Source organism: Nematostella vectensis, chromosome 2, assembly GCF_932526225.1.
Source record: "Nematostella vectensis chromosome 2, jaNemVect1.1, whole genome shotgun sequence".
NCBI lineage: Eukaryota > Metazoa > Cnidaria > Anthozoa > Actiniaria > Edwardsiidae > Nematostella > Nematostella vectensis.
In genome coordinates this window covers 4,610,623-4,627,117 of record NC_064035.1, presented here as the reverse complement: position 1 = coordinate 4,627,117, position 16,495 = coordinate 4,610,623, and the positions used below count along the sequence as shown (strand labels likewise).

At 38.2% G+C, this 16,495-nt stretch overlaps 1 protein-coding gene across 2 annotated transcripts in view; it reads right to left on the bottom strand.

Annotated features, from left to right (window-relative positions):
- The window catches only part of LOC116615981 (transformation/transcription domain-associated protein), a 57,039-nt gene that overhangs the window by 38,744 nt on the left and 1,800 nt on the right, over positions 1-16,495 (bottom strand). For both annotated transcript variants that reach the window (XM_048724305.1, XM_048724306.1), the window contains exons 4-39: positions 16,015-16,125; positions 15,559-15,630; positions 15,401-15,433; positions 14,896-14,979; positions 14,694-14,750; positions 14,443-14,610; positions 14,108-14,182; positions 13,457-13,545; positions 11,797-11,893; positions 11,025-11,093; positions 10,842-10,911; positions 10,342-10,568; positions 10,151-10,204; positions 8,278-8,369; positions 7,925-8,096; positions 7,784-7,805; positions 7,014-7,124; positions 6,697-6,753; positions 6,351-6,420; positions 6,038-6,095; positions 5,708-5,761; positions 5,601-5,639; positions 5,256-5,352; positions 5,058-5,152; positions 4,804-4,912; positions 4,623-4,679; positions 4,165-4,252; positions 3,634-3,712; positions 2,877-2,966; positions 2,655-2,765; positions 2,487-2,576; positions 2,186-2,311; positions 1,932-2,002; positions 1,636-1,739; positions 1,417-1,540; positions 1,146-1,293 (exon numbers count right to left, since the gene is read on the bottom strand). In XM_048724305.1, coding sequence (XP_048580262.1) covers positions 1,146-1,293; positions 1,417-1,540; positions 1,636-1,739; positions 1,932-2,002; positions 2,186-2,311; positions 2,487-2,576; positions 2,655-2,765; positions 2,877-2,966; positions 3,634-3,712; positions 4,165-4,252; positions 4,623-4,679; positions 4,804-4,912; positions 5,058-5,152; positions 5,256-5,352; positions 5,601-5,639; positions 5,708-5,761; positions 6,038-6,095; positions 6,351-6,420; positions 6,697-6,753; positions 7,014-7,124; positions 7,784-7,805; positions 7,925-8,096; positions 8,278-8,369; positions 10,151-10,204; positions 10,342-10,568; positions 10,842-10,911; positions 11,025-11,093; positions 11,797-11,893; positions 13,457-13,545; positions 14,108-14,182; positions 14,443-14,610; positions 14,694-14,750; positions 14,896-14,979; positions 15,401-15,433; positions 15,559-15,630; positions 16,015-16,125 — 3,270 coding nt within the window. The remainder of the gene's footprint in view (positions 1-1,145; positions 1,294-1,416; positions 1,541-1,635; positions 1,740-1,931; positions 2,003-2,185; positions 2,312-2,486; positions 2,577-2,654; positions 2,766-2,876; positions 2,967-3,633; positions 3,713-4,164; positions 4,253-4,622; positions 4,680-4,803; positions 4,913-5,057; positions 5,153-5,255; positions 5,353-5,600; positions 5,640-5,707; positions 5,762-6,037; positions 6,096-6,350; positions 6,421-6,696; positions 6,754-7,013; positions 7,125-7,783; positions 7,806-7,924; positions 8,097-8,277; positions 8,370-10,150; positions 10,205-10,341; positions 10,569-10,841; positions 10,912-11,024; positions 11,094-11,796; positions 11,894-13,456; positions 13,546-14,107; positions 14,183-14,442; positions 14,611-14,693; positions 14,751-14,895; positions 14,980-15,400; positions 15,434-15,558; positions 15,631-16,014; positions 16,126-16,495) is intronic.

Here is a 16,495-nt window from a genome sequence, read left to right as displayed (position 1 = left end):
CACATCCGATCACGAGGGAACCCCCCTAGTTATGAAGTTCTTGTCAATCAATTCATTGATTCTCGCATGCTGATTGGATAACTTTGTTAAACCAATCATTAGTGGCCACGGTAGCGCGCGTCAGACTCCAAACAACATTTTACAACCACTCATGGAGGTCTATGTATAATAATAATTCCAGACCATCCCTATATACTTAACAACAGGATTCTAGAGAGGGTTTACCATCACTCCTATCTAGGAGTACTACTCTCAGGGGATTTAAAATGGGATAAACACATCGCACAAATTACATCTAGTGCAAATCAGACCCTTGGGGTCATTAGAAGAAATTTTAGAACAGCCTCGGTAGACTGCAAGTCTAAACTCTATTGCAGTCTAGTTAGACCGAAGCTTGAATATGCAAACTCTGTCTGGTACCCGCATCTCCAAAAGGATAAACACTGCCTTGATATGGTGCAGAGGACTGCAGCCAGAGTTTGCTATAATAATTATTTGAGGGAGCCAGGGGTCGTAACAAACATGCTAAGAGAGCTGGAGTGGCCATCCCTTGAGGGCAGACGGACTCTCTCTCGAATGTCCATGTTCCATCAGGTTGTTTATGGAACTGTGGACATTGAGGGAGAGCCCTTCTTGGTTCCGATGGACCGGCCTTCAAGGAATGGCAACTCCAAGCGCTTCCATAGAACACATTCCAAGTGCAACCAGCATGCAAATAGCTTTTTCCCGTGGTCTATAAATTTTTGGAACAATTTACCAGGTTCAATTACCAACATAAAAGAAAAGGGCAAATTCAAAGAGAAGCTTCAGCAGCATTTAATTGATAATGGCCAGTGGTTCTAGTATTCAAGTTCTAAATTAATTAAGCTAAATTATTTAATTGAATTACTTTATTGAAAATTATTTTATAAATTTATTTTACAAATTATGAATATATTGTATAAGTTATGTAAATTATTCCAGATCTGTATATTTTTACCTTGTATTTATTTATACTGATGTGATACCGACATGGTTTTATCAGTTAATAAAGTAGAAGTAGAAGTATACAAGCCATGGATTGATAGTCTTGTGGGGACAATACTGCAGCTTCGTATTTCTCAACGTCTCCTCTGCGGCATCCAATGTTGTCAGATGCTACATACCTTGTATGAATCCGAGGTTACAGCGGTTGCGGTCTCGATCATGACAGACACAGCAAGTTCGCCCACACTGCAAAACTCCTTGTCCTCCATTGCCATAACGGCGGCGATAGCGTCACACAACACATGGACGTCCATGCCTTTCTGGGTCCTACACGCAAAGTGGGTTAGTTCAAGGGGGGATAACAGATGGTTTCCATAGATAGATAGGACGCGGACCTGGCAAAGTCATTGCTGCTAAGCTCTGTCGCTTGTACAGTAGTATTTAACACACCTGTTCTGAGGCTTGATTGGGCAAGGGCCAGTCTGCTGCACCACAGCTATCAGAGTAAGGTGTCTGATCAGGTTACACATGAATGGCACAGCATCTGAGCGCAGTTCTTTGATTGATGCAGACACTAGAGGAAAATACAAGAGGGCACATCTATGAGTCACCTTTCATGAAATAAACCTTTACTTGGACCGAGTAAAATCTGTCACTTGTTTTACATACATAGGGCTCCTGTCAAGGCCTGCTCCAGCGACTTCTTGGACAGAACGTCATTGCAGTGCTGCACTGTGGTCTTTCCCAGAAATGGTACATTGCCTTCCTTGAAGCTGGAAAATAAAGCAATCTTATTAAAGATATGCCTTTCCCGAAAACTCATGTTTGTGTAGCCATAAATTGACTTCCACAGTCGAGTTTCACAAACTAGGAAACATGGTTATTAGACGTTATTGAAGTAGATTGTTGTCCCTTGGCCCACAGCATGACAAAGATCATACAGTAGGGCTATAAAGAGTGCTTACCTTTTGTGGGTCAGCACCTTCTGCAGTATCTCTCCTGTGTCCTCTAGAGACATCATAGCGACAAGATAGGACTAAAAGGCATAACAAACAACACTAGTGCTACAGTACGATGTCAGGTGGCAAATGGGCCACTGTCTACAGGGTCTTTTCGGACATGTATGTAAACATGTTTTAAATGGCCACCAAGGCTTGTTGCTAAGGGTTGCACCACAGAGAGATAGATCTATGAATGCCTGTGTCTTTTTAGAACTCACTCTGACAACAAGCCATGCTTGCCGGCGATAGAACATAGTGTGCTCCAGGTTGACTGAGGACTGCTGTTGCATCACTGACATGTTAGGGGGCAGTGTCTTGAGGAAGGTGAGTGCTCTTTCGATCACCTGTATGAAAGTAATACCAAACAGAATATTAGACACCCTTTTTATGAGGCCATTGTATAGCTCTACTAGTGACACTTAAAATATCAACAATGCCCAACAATGTAGCAACTGACTCGTGGCCAGCAATGTATGTGGAAATAATTCGAGTAACAAAAGCGTCGTATTTGTTACTTACAGGAGAAACAGAAAGGGTGACTGGAGTGATACTTTCTGGATAATAGATGGCAAGACAAGGCCCAAGAGTGTCTTCATCATTGAATGTCAGCTACAGAACAAAACAAGAAAAAGACTCAATCCATTAAATCTATTGACTTTATACAATACACAGGTCTGAGTCTTTTACCTTTTGAGGTTCCTTAAGCATTCTTCTGTTTCCTCCACCAAACTTGCCCAGAACTCTGAATGCAATGCGTGCAATGTTTTCATTGGGGTTCCTCAGGGTCTTCCATAGTGCCTTGATGAGGAGAAAAGGAAAAGTACAACTGTAAATGTAAAGCTTAGAAATAGCTCAGACATGGGTACAGTAGCAATCTTGGTAAACTGTTAAGCAAATTGAGACACTAACCTGGAAAAGCTCGGCCCTAACGGGCTGAATATGGTCATAGAGGAAGTCTGGCTGTAAGTTGTCAACACATAATTCCAAGGTCCTCAGTCCCTTAAAAGATGACAACAATTTACCAATATTACCAAGGTTTCATTACTCAAAAAAGATACCTGGGCACGCAGGGCCTAAAATCTTAAGAAGGGTTACTAAAACTATAAGAAAAATCTAGAGAAAAAAATTATATATCAATATGTCGCAATATACCGTATCTTGGTAATTGCGACAGGCACCTTCCTTGGTATTCAGATTTTGGAAACTTAGAGAGTTTTTCTGTTTTGTTAGTGTGCAGCCTTGAGGTGCATGCAATAAATGGCTTAGGTGAGAAACCAAACTGAGGTGAAATTCCTAGCTGAGGTGCAATACCTGGCTGAGGTGAAATACCTAGCTGAAGTGCAATACCGGGCTGAGATACAATGCCTGGCTGAGGTGCAATACCCAACTGAAGTGCGATACCTGGCTGAAGTGAGATACCTGGCTGAAGTGCGATACCTGGCTGAAGTGCGATACCTGGCTGATGTGCAATACCTGGCTGAAGTGTAATACCTGGCTGAGGTGCAATACCGGGCTGAGGTGCATTACCTGGTTGAAGTGCAATACCTGGCTGAAGTGCGATACCTGGCTGAGGTGCAATACCTGGCTGAAGTGCGATACCTGGCTGAAGTGCAATACCTGGCTGAGGTGCAATACCTGGCTGAAGTGCAATACCAAGCTGACCTACCTGGCTGACAAGAGTCTGAGATCCATTCAGTGCTGACACCAGAGGGTCCATCAGCATAGGAAGGTATGGCAGTAAAGAGCTGCTCACAACAAACCGTAGTGAGACAATGCATTGTAACATGTTCAACAACCAAGCACCCGGCTTGGGCAGATTAGTAAAGTACTTTATAAAGCAAATTACACAGATACATCAGAATACCGCTAAAGGAATACCCTTAACCATTATTAAAAGGCAGATGTTCCTTATTTTTTTTAGGAGTTTTGCGATAAGCAAAGCAGACACTACATACACTGATAACTGTAGGGTTGTAGAGACTGCAGACAAATATAGCAATATCATCACTCTATTCCAATTTTTCTTACAGTTCTTGTTGTACAGGAATGTGCTGTTTATTTTTGCTTCAGTAAGTATTGAACACAAACGCTGGCTATTAATTACACCCTGTAATATAGGCAGTTCTGTAATGTGAGCTCGACTTTATAGCTTCACTGATAATTAACTGAAAAGAAGGATGTTAACAAGAATACATACCTCAGTCGAACAGGAACGGTAAGGCACAATTCCACAAAGAGATCCTTCATGTACTGTCGGTGGACTCCACTCTGAAGATTATTGAGACCTAAAAAGTACATAAAAAAGTAAATAATATGGTGCTTTGTGGAAAATATGAAAAAAATATAGTATGTCTATGTGCACCCTGACAAGGTTTTAGCTAGAAACAGGCATGATAGGCTATAAACATATTTGCAATAATAAAAATTATGATGATTCCACTGCAGATAAATCCAGCTCCTCTTTATCCTACCAAGCAATAAGGATGGAATGAATATATGTAAAACAGGATCCGATCCTTTCTATCCTCCATCAGAAAAATGGAATGCAGGCTCTCCTGGAAAGCATGCTGAATCTCCAAGCATGTATAATTAATATAAGATTTGAAAACAGATTATATCCCAAGATTAAAAGATTTGTATACAGAATAAACATACCTTGGAGCAGGTTTGGCAGCAAGGGGAGAAACTCCTGATAGAGCAAGTCATGGCTTCCTAGAAAATAAAGTCCCAACGTTCAGAACTATGTTATAGTTCACTACAGTCCCAACGTTCAAAGATACATGTATACGTTGTTTTAGTTTAATACAACTACAGTATGCAAACAATTTATACTCACCTCCTCCGATGGAACGGAAGAGTGCCCTTAGCAGCAGAAAGTAGTTGTAGGGCTCTTTGGAAGTGCAGGCAAGTTCAATTGATCTGTTCACTATTTCGTGCAAGTGGGGCTTTGTCAAAAGAAAAACAACAATGATTACAATACAAACCCCTGAACATAGAGATGCTGTACTTGATAGATTTCAAAAACAATTTAACAACAACAAAGATTATTTTAAAGCTTATGCAGGGATACATGGTTGACCACAAACAAACCTTTAACATTTGCTCATTTTCAGAGGCAAACAAAGAGACGGAGCCAAACACCAGCTTGAAGAGTTTCAGGTACAAATTAGATCTCTCCATGTTGGCTACAAGGTAACAACACACAATAACATTTTAAGTTCCAAGGCATACAGGAAGACAACACAGTCCCGAGAATACTAGGAAGAAAAAACAAAACAGCATACTTACATCCCATTTGATCTAGCCTTTCCAGCAAGAACTTTACAAGTATGGTAGCAAAGGTCGCAGAGGTATTAGGATTTGCAAGAAACGAATTAGGGATTATCTGAAACAAAACAATAAGTTGGCATGAGGGAAAGCTATTATAAAAACAAACAATTTCCATATATAAGCTTTCTTTTGTGGGCAGACATGAGTCGTGAGGCAGCTGCCTGTGGCACCTTGCTTTGTCTTTGACTACCACATTGTACTTTAACTGCTCTCTCGTAAATCAGCATTTCAGCTACAAGGAGGGTGGTTCCTGAATTTAATATTATTTTATTTATCATCAAGCTCCAACTCCCTTTCACAAACCTGCAAGGCATAGTTTGTGTGGATCCTTTCAACCAAGTACTGTAAACAAGCACACAAATTTAGCATGGCAAATCAAAAATTGAAAATCAAAGCATGTTTGTTGGTACCTCTACACTTGCAGAGAACACTTCCTTGAAGATTGAAGTGTTCATCATGGTGAACTGAAAGAGATAGGGGATAAACATTCAATACAGTTAGTGTTGTTCTTGAAGTCTTTACAATATAAAGCCAAATCATCCAAAGTTTCCCTTGAAGCTGTCATTGGCACTAATTTATATTTTATTTAAGCAGACCTCTAATTTGAGAAGAGGAGTTTTGCAAGCCCCACCACGATTTTTGCACCTCCCCTACACAGTCTTAATAGAAAGAGAGGTTAAAGTAACACAGCAACCAAGTATTTTTCCCCTGCCTGGCTTTATAATAAGAGGTTAACATACCACACCAGCAAAGTGTTCCAGTATCTCCTTCTCTTCCTTCATGCGGACTTGCTGTGAGCTAGGGTAAAAAATAGGGCAGTGGTGTTACTAACAACACAATCAATCCTATTGACATACTCCGAGAAAAGTTTACAAGTTCACAAAGGTGCATGTGTACATGTGCAGGGATTATATATCAGGGATTATTTTATTATATAAAAATCAAGAAGCACTTAGTGCCTAAGTGCCTATAGTTGTTTATCTGATAGCTGGTGATCTATTAGGTGGAATAGCCTAGCCTAAAGCCTGACTAGCCTTGTGTCTCTTACAGTACCTAGCAGGCCTCAGGTAGTACTGTTGATTTGGTGTGATTGACACTTGATAGATATCCAAAGCTTGCAATGCTGCAAACAAACAAACAAACAAACAAACACTCTTTTATACATTTATTTCGGAAAATGGAGATGATAAATATAACTAATTACAAGAAATATTTACATTTTCCTGCATTCAGTAAAAACATGATTGAACAGTCCCAGGGTAATTTTTCAAAGGCAGCTGTGTCATTTTGTAATTGCTATGACAACATGACAATATGTTTTGAAAGAGTTTGCCTGAGTTTATGCTATAGAGGACTGCCTCTCTCACAGATAACAGAACAAACAGAATGTAGTACCCACCATATTTGAGCAGCCTGGTAAACAGCTGGGTCTCCCAGGGGAGAAACGTCTTGTTCCCTAAATTTTAGCCAGTCCAAGATTAGCAAGTTCAGATGACTATAAGGTCAGATCAGAATTTCCCAAACAATTTATAACATAATAACTGGGAAATGTTTCTCCTTATACTTTTTTTGCAGGGATACATTAATTTATTTTCCATCTTTTTCCATATAAACTAGATCCAGAGACTGAAAGAGAGATGGGGAGTGAAGGTGATGGGTAAGGGCTCATTCATTTCACATAGGCATGAGAGATATTACAACAGTATGAGCCCATACCTCCTGGCACTTTGGAGGGACCAGCGCCCCAGGTTATTGTTTTCACTCCGCATACTAAAGTCTTCACCATGCTACGGCAGTCTGGCACAGTAAATATGTTGGAGACAGATGCTGCAATTGAGTAATAATAGCACAGTTGAACATATTTAATTCTTATTTTCCAGTGAGTCTATGGTTAAGTCATAGTAATTTCAGGAGTAGAAAGAATGAAGATAGAATTGACAGGATAAAGGGAAGAAGAATGAAAAAAAAAGTTAGCATGGAGTTTGAGTTATTCAGGATCAAGTAAGTGGGATTTTACTGTATTGGCCATCTCTTAGGATCTTGCATAAGTAAAGGCCTGGCCTTGACGTGTAGCATACGACATGTATTGCTCGACATTTCTTCTAGTTTAGCCAGGCTTTAATGTTAAAATCTCATCATCCTTACACTTAATCATTTGGAACATGTAATTGCTTGTATATTTAACAATTAGCTTACCAGTTCGAGTTTTCTATGAGTCAATAGATTGTCAACATGGAGCGTTGACTTATAGAAAACGAGTAGTCTAATTGTTTTAGTATAAATCTACTCACATACTACCTTCGAATAACTGACGATTTTAATAATAACTTACGTTGTTTTTGTGAAAAACGCCATTTTTTCGCTACTTGCTATCTATCGCTCAATAGATAGTGAGTACGGGAGCCAATCAAATTGCAGGATTCGTGATAGTATGGAGTAGATTTATACTAATATCATATGGATAGTGCGTTTAAATAACCACTCACCAGTAGATGGTATCAAGGGTTTCTAGAAAACAAAACATAAAATGTTAGTAACATAACCATGCAGGGTAAAAGGCAAAAGGTCCCACAGTTCCCTCAAGTTAAAAAGGTATCTAGCAATTTGTGTCTTTAGTATAAGCTGACCTTGGTCTCTGGTTCAGTGGGTGTGGTTGTCTCAGGAGTTGTTGCACTGGAAGATCCCTCACTACTCAATGAGCTTGTTGTTGTGGTACTTGACGTTGTTGTCATGCTGTTCGATTGGGTTGCAGTTGTAGTTGCTGCAGTAGTAACTGAGGTATTTTCTCCAACTTGTTGACTGCAAGTACAATTAATTTACAACACTAAATATATTTCAAATCAATATAATCTCACAAGGCATTACACTACTAAGGAAGGACCACATTCAGAGTCACTAAATAGAAGCTAAGAACACCCACTGTATAGTACAATATTTCATATGTACTTACACTGCAACATTTCTTTGCCAAGTTACTTACCATTTACTAAAAATGACAGGAATATGATGCTTGGCAATCGACTGGAACTTTCTCACAAACACTTCAAGCATTCGTATTAAAATTTCTCTTCCCTAAAAGCCAGAATATAACATTTGAGTATATCTGATAGTTCTTATGCTTAGGGAGCAGTCATTAATTACTTGAGGGGGGAGGGGGGACCGGGAATTTTGCAAAACCCTGGGCTCAAAAAGTTTGGCCCCCTTTCAAATTCAAGCCCAAAAATTGTGACCCCCCCTAGACCGGACGCCCAAAAATTTGCAACCCCCCCACCACCACCACCACCACCTCCACATTTTTACATTCAATAATTATATATCTTAAAACCACAGAGACTTGATATACATACTGTGTGTAGCTGAATATAACCTTACACAAATAAAGATCAGCTAGCATGGCAATTTTGTCTGATTTAATTTAAGTATAAATCTTCATTTTCGCTAGTTTAAAAGTGGCAGAGATAAACAACGAATACCGGTGTCTATGTCGTCGACAACGTTAACAAAGACATTTGAGTCTAGGTTTTGCAACATTTTAAAGTATTCGTTTTGTTCAACTGATTTGAATGGGCAGCTTTGCCTGTCAACCATGAGAGGGATTCTCAAAATGTATTTACATAAAGCTATGATTGATACATGATCAATATGAAACTAGATATACAATAGTAGAAAATAGGCCCGTAAGACCTGCATGTAGCTACTGCAGCAAGCATTTACAACTGTAATGTTATCATATTCTCTAGGTTATTTCTTAGTATAATCATACTATAAAAAGTATTGATGAACAGTAGACTCCCAAGGATTTAAAAAAAAAAGAAAAAAAAAAGAAAAAAAGATTCAGTGGGGAGGACTCGAACCCGCGGCCTCATGCAACCTACGGATTCCGATCAATGACCTAAACCACTTAGCCACGAAGCCAACTCCATAAAATGTGGATTCTAAAATTAATCTTATTAGTGTTTGTATTTAACTGTCCGAAAAGACACGTCAAGCATGTTGAATTTTAGTTACTTTTTCTTCTACAAAGATGAAATACCTGCTACAATTGATCACATAACTGTTGTACAGTATGTATTTTGCATAATAATATAAAAAGTGCAAAATCATAATTCAATAAGTAAATTTGCGGGGGCATGTTTTTGTACGAAATAATATGTTTGAACCTACAGATAACCTCAATAAAGCTTTGCGACTTGATTTAATGTCAAAAGTAATACTAAAAATGACCAAATGAGAGCATGTTTACATGAGCTTGTGTGTTTCGGCAAGTATTGCAAACTCTTTATAAATAAATAACTTGTTTGAATGATCATAACTCGGAATGTGAATGGAATGCAGCCGCGTTCGAGTTTATAAAAGCGAATATCAAAGCTACCACATAAAAGCGAATATGTAAGAATTGTTTAACAAACCCCAAAATCTTTTGTTCATTTAGATATTTTCTTCTTTATAAAGTGATTCTAGGCTGGCGCTCTGTAACGATCATATCCCGAAGTGTATCCGAAGTCAAATTTTCCCATCAAACCCCCCGGCAAATCTTACTTTTTTTTTCTATGTGATGACATAGTAGCTACTCGCACATGCGCAGTAGCTACAAAAAACATTGTAAATTGAATAAAATTTTCATTTGAACAATGACCCTCTTGCTCAGTATTATATTAAAACCAGACTTAAATTCAACGCCCAAAAAATGTTACCCCCCCCTTTAATGACAGCCCAAAAAAACATGACCTCCCCTAAATACATGCCCAAAAAAACGTAGCCCCCCCTACATATTTGCTGCCCCCCCTACCCTGTAATAAATGGCCGCTCCCTTAGGTGTATATAATGTGGTAGCTTTAATGTTTACAACATACCGAACCCTGTTCATCACTCTTCTGACGAATACACTCCACCAGGTTCAGCAGTAGCTACAAAGAAACATTACACGCACAATAAGAATGCAATGGTTTATGGATTTGAGGGGCTAATACATACTATTGAATGTTATGATAAGGAATGGTAAGCCTGAGCTAAAGGAAGCACAGTTGTTGCTATCTTGTCTCACCTTGCAGGACATGGTCTGTATGCTGACAGGTAAGGAGTCATCATGGACGTTCTTGGAGAACATGTGCACTGCCAGTGAAAGGTGTGGCAAGGGAAGGTGCGTGCGCACATGATGAACAAGGTCGGCAAGGGTACTGTATGTTAGTGGGCGCAAGGACTCTTTCGTAGTCCAACCAGTGCCAATTAGAACTTCTTCATCAAACAGTTGGTCAATGTGTGGGACAAATCCTGAAGATAAAATAACACCTTTTCTTTCAATAGTTCTATGTTGAAGTAGTATGGATTATTAATTTATTGTTCCAAAGAACTGTGGCAAGAATGTGTCTAGCATTATTAAGTGTTATATTTCCATAGGTGAGCAAGTCCTGACCTTATGTTGTAGTTGTAATAGAACAGACCATTAACTTATTGCACCAATGATCTGAAAATATGTTTCTAGCAGCTTTAAATTGCAATCCTCTGGGGTGTATACAAAAGCAGTAACATGGATCATTAACTTACTGTTCCTTAGATCTGTTGCAAGGATATGTCTAGCAGCTATTAGAAGCTCTTTTCGTAGGTGTGCAACTTCCTGTAAATGTTATCAAACAGAATTTATCAATACCTACACATATTCATTAAACAGTAACATAGATTATTTTATCTGCAAGTTTTCAATTATTTAGAATATAATATTGTACTTACTGGAGGACAATATCTGAGCAAGCCAAGCATTCCACCAACCATGTTCTGAGAATAGGTATTCACCATTTCCTACAAATCAACAAAATCAACAATCCATTAATACCAAGCATACAGTACACATGGGATGAAACAACAATAGCATAGGAAAATTTCAAAATCTAACAAAATGTGAGAAGGGGGAATGACTGTACTTATTTCTTTTATTGCATTTACAGTAATTGTTTCTTTTTTTCAATAGATGATATTGCCATCCTAACTTGAGATGTGGTTGTTATGATTTATTGTTCAATTACTCCCTTATCTATCATCCTACATCAATTGGTAACACTACAATGGAAAGAGCAACTAATGTTGATTTTAGAAGCATGTAAGATTCTCAATGAAGCGCAGCAAGGAAAAAATTATTGAGCTGATTTGTTTCAAACCTTTGCACTTTGCAAATGTGATTCATTCTATTCATTTTCGCTTCATAATTGCAATTAGGCCGACAAAATGCAATTTCTTACTCTTGCTTTGAATATTTTTAAGCTCAATTCTTCTTCCTTGTAAGCATTAAACATTATAACACCCTTGGAGCTAATTATTTCATAGTGAAGAGCAACATTCGGCAAAATATACATTAATTTTATTCAAGTAGGCTCACTAATCTACCATTGATGAATCAAGATGATGAATGCCAGGAAAGACCTTCCTGGTAAATCCTGATAATAAATGTCAAAAAAGACCTACATGCTCCTCACAAATCATAATAATGAATGCCTGGATAACCTACCTGGTAAATCCTGATAATGTATGCCAAAAAGGACAATGTCTTGATCTGAGCAGCAACGAAATCCACATAAACCTCTTTGTTGAATGTGGGTGATTTTCTATGAAAATAAACATTAAAAACAAATAACTATCTTGCATAAGATAATGACCTACGTGTATGTACTGATTAGCTATGTTAGACAGGAACCTGATTTATAAGCCTACTCTTAACATCTTTGAAAAATGCAAAGCAAGTACCAAAAAAATTAAACTTCTCTGGAAAGATACTAATCTTCCAGCAACCTACCTGGCATTGAGGGAGAGCTGTTACACCTATCCGGCATTAAGGGAATGTACCTTTCTTGCAATAAGGGAATCTACCTATCTGGCATTAACGATACCGTAGGCCCAAATTGCTTCATTTCAAGTGAAATCTTTTTATTAGGCCATTCGATGATAATAGGCACACTCTAGATGTTAGCAAAAAATACCACCAAAATCTTAAATACTCCGCCAGATATTCAAGAAAAACCGAATTTGAACGAGTGTATCGTTATTCTAGAAGGCGTCAATAACCCCATAATCCTGTTTACTTAGCTCAAAGTCCCGCGATCAAAATCTGGGGAACTTAGTTTTACGGCTTTTCCCTCTAATTAGAACACAGGTAGCCCAGGCAATGGTTTCGAAGCTTGTTCGTAGCTTGGAATCGGCTGTTATTCTTGGAGGTAAAACGAGTGGATTGAAGTCGCAATTTTTTGTGAAACATTGCCAATAAAATTGCCTCACAACTTAGAACATGCCTTGTAGCTTTTTTTGCTACGGACTTAATTAGCGCGTTATAGCCAAAGAAGCAAAATTATTCCCCGCCTAACTTTGACCCTTCATTATTAATCAACGAGGCTGTGTGACGTCAAATGGAGACACGGTTTGTCAGTTCAGTACATGACGAAAGATATAAAGCAGGATATAAACCGGGAGGTTACGCGCTTTTGGTGTGTATAAATAATTCGCATATTTAAAAGTGGTCGATTTCGCACTTCGGACCAGGCAAAAGCACTCAAAATTAAGCGCATATAAAAGATGATTATTTTAGGAGGAAAGTACAATCATTAAGCTTTAAATTGATATATAGTTTGTTGGCATTTGCTTTAATCCGACGCGAGCGCGAGCGATTTTGCCGGGACGAGCGGGTAATTACCGCTTGGGTCTATGGTATCCTTAAGGGAATATACCTATCTGGCATTAAGGGAATATACCTATCTGGCATTAAGGGAATATACCTCTATTTCAATAAACCTTGTCAGTGCAAATGGCAAATGGCAGTTCTAAGACCATTCACTACTTATGGGTATAATTATTTGTAAGAATGATAAGTAATATAATCGCAGAAATTATCCACATTTTTCTACATTTAGTAGAAATTTGACGAGTTCCATGTTCTTTTTTGATTATTGCCATTTGCTGTTTTGCACTGACAACCCTATTTGAAATAGGTGTATACCTATCTGGTATTCATGGAGTACACATACCTGTCATAAATGGAGTATACCTAGTATCTGGCATTAAGGGAGTACGCATACCTGGCATTAAAGGCATATACCTAGTATCTGGTATTACTGGAGTAAACATACCTGGCATTAAGGGAATATACCTAGTATCTGTTATTAATGGAGTAAACAAACCTGGCATTAAGAGAAGGCTGTAGCACTATTGTGTTCATGACAAGAGGTATAAAATCTGCCACAACACTGTACACACTCTGCTTGTAGAGCTGAATCATCACACACAAAAAAAAAGCATTAAGCCATTGAAAACAAGAAGTCACATATTACAGATTATATTGATCCTCTTTAAAAAGTCACTTTTTAAAGGATAAATTGATTATCCATACTTTTTATTCAAAGAAAACCTAGGACTAGATCAATTTTCATGACCTGCTGTTTCAATGCAGCTGAACTAATGTACAGTATAAAGCCATCTACAGTACATTATATACTGCCTGGGGGGAATTCTCCAGAACAGTTTTGACCAACTGCTATCCCTTAAGGGTTGTTGAAGGATTTATCTGGTTCTGCTATCTCTTAGGGTAAAAAATTCTGACTGACTACTATTCCTTAGTTGGCGTTTAACAACTTTAGCAGTTTTTCAATCTTGCTATCTGTTATGATTAAAGATTCCTTTACCACACCCAATTTGCTATCTCTTAGTGGTAAAAATTTTATTTTGACCACACCCAGTGCTTCCCCTTAGGGTTAAAATTTACTTTGCCGACAATCACTCCCATCTGTTTTCATGGGAGGCCCCCTCCCTGGAATCTACTGTATCCACCTTACCTGATACATTAGCACCACTATAATAGGAAGCTCAGCAAGAACTTTCAGGGAATTCACTGCCTTTGGGATATTAGTCTATGGAAAAAAGAACCAGCTTTCAATATATCTTATATGAGGCATCAAGCATTCGATGGAATCCCTGGCCTACTTTCAAAATATCTACTGTATGTGACTCAGCAACCAACCTCAGAGAAATCTCTGCCTTAGGAATATTTAGTAGTACGGGATGTAAATCTGTCTGTGTCACACATCAAAGCAAGCAGGTCTAGCCTAGTTGATTTTTTTATGATAGAGGGTTACCAAAGCCCAAGCTAGCAGAACCCCTTGTTTCATACCTGTTGAGCTGACTTGCCACTCCCACCATCACCAGCATTCAGGGGGGAAGCACTATGTGTACCAACAGGGGTACTTCCCTGAGCTGCAGCAGCTGGTAGAGACCCCCCCTGGCTGTCTGTCGGCAAGAATCCTGTTGTTGAAATGGACACCACCTCAAAGTGTTGCTTCTGATAAAAAACAAAAGATATACAAAATCATGGTATGTGCTTTGTAATAACAGACCAACTTGTTGCTTTTTATGCAAGCATACCACATTAACTGGTAGTTCTTTGTAGATGTTCTTCACATACTGTAGAAAGTGCTGGATCTGAAAAGGATTATATTTATTAAGGTGTATTACTATGTATTAAAGCAATGAATGTCTGAAACAAAAAACAATGTGTACTATATTATTGTTCTGGTTCCCTTACAGTATATACAGTAATTAGCCCTGATTTTTTATTGATTCTAACCTCAGTTTGAAGGGGAGGTCTGAACTGTTTGTGCAGTTCAATAATGATTCGCAGACACACCAAGACATTTTCTTCATTTTCTATCTAAAAGGAACAGAAAACAATGCAGCAAAACTGTATTCCACCTTCAAATATCAAAAGACAAAATGCATTTATTCACCGTGGAGCACATTAGAGTAGTTAGAGGTGCTTTCTCTTAACTTAAAATTAAAAAAAAAAATTGAGAACTGACTTTTGATGATATCCTTAACGCAACCATCCTACTGTAGATTAATAGGGGCCTTACGCAAATAGATCAGTGATGGTGACAGTAACAGCAGATGATGCAAGGATGAAAACATCCAGAAACAGAAACAAGGTCTTAAACTTTCAATTCTTTAGGAATTTAGCTCTTAGCATAAAAGCATTTTTTTTGGGTCATGCTCTCCCTGCTGCCATCGTCATTGGGTAAGTTTTCTCAAAAAGCCCACAAGTTACCTTAATAATGGCAACTATGAACACCTACCTCAAGTAGATGAAACATGAGAGAAAGAATTGACTGAAAAAAAATAGCAAAATGATACTGGGAAACACAAGATATAGAATAGACTGAAAGTAAAATAGCAAAAATATTACAAAAAACACAGGAGTTTCAAACTAGTCCACAGCTTCTTTGGGCCTTACCTTATAATGTGCTCTCAAATGTTCATTGGTGGGTACCCTGTGGAGGATCTCCAGTAAAAGCTTACGCAATTGCTGAAAAAAAGGGAGTTGTTCAGCTCAAACAGACAACTGTAGGGGCAAAGTGCACGTTTTAACCAAGACTGTGATAAAACCAGCTTCTGACAGGGAAAAACCCTCAACTCAAAAGTCATTTATATTCTTTAGAGTCTACCATGGATTTTGAAAGGGATATTTACCAAAATGGGGTGTATTTTACCTCTCATCATAAGAAAAAATAGAGAGTTATTATGTTACAACTGTAAATGTGCAAATATACTCAAAGTTTTAAATTATAGAAGTACCCCCAAAAATAAACAGAAATCAAGCCAAGGTCAAGCAAATTTATCAAGCCTATAGCCTAATGATTGCTAAATTGTTTCTGCTTTAATTATGTTCAAACATATTTTGAGTATTTACCTGGACTGTGCACTCAGCCACAAACTGTGGTTCTCCATCTCTTAGGTACTGCAGGAACTTGGGAATGGCATGTTCAAGGAAGGAGGGGTAGGAGGAAGACTGTATTATAGTCTGTTAATAATATTATAAAATAGCTGATTGTGGCTCTAATGCACCCCTGGAGGAACACCATCATCAACCCCCAACTCCCTTATTCCCTGAGCTTTGAGTGACTTTTAATTTGAGTTGTGTATATTTAATTAAGGAAAGAAAGCTTTGCACTATATGAAAAATTAATGTGGTAAGAAAACAATGGAAAATTGAAAAATTTTAATATAGCTAGAAATCAACAAAAGGTTGAAAAAGTTTGTTGTTCACCTGTGAGAAACAGTAGTTGCACAGATGTTTCAAGCATTAGTTATTTGTCATTAGCCCTTTATCTTTTGCTATGACAAAAGGCCCACTGTCACCTGAGCTAACATTACAAAAATCTACTTTCCAC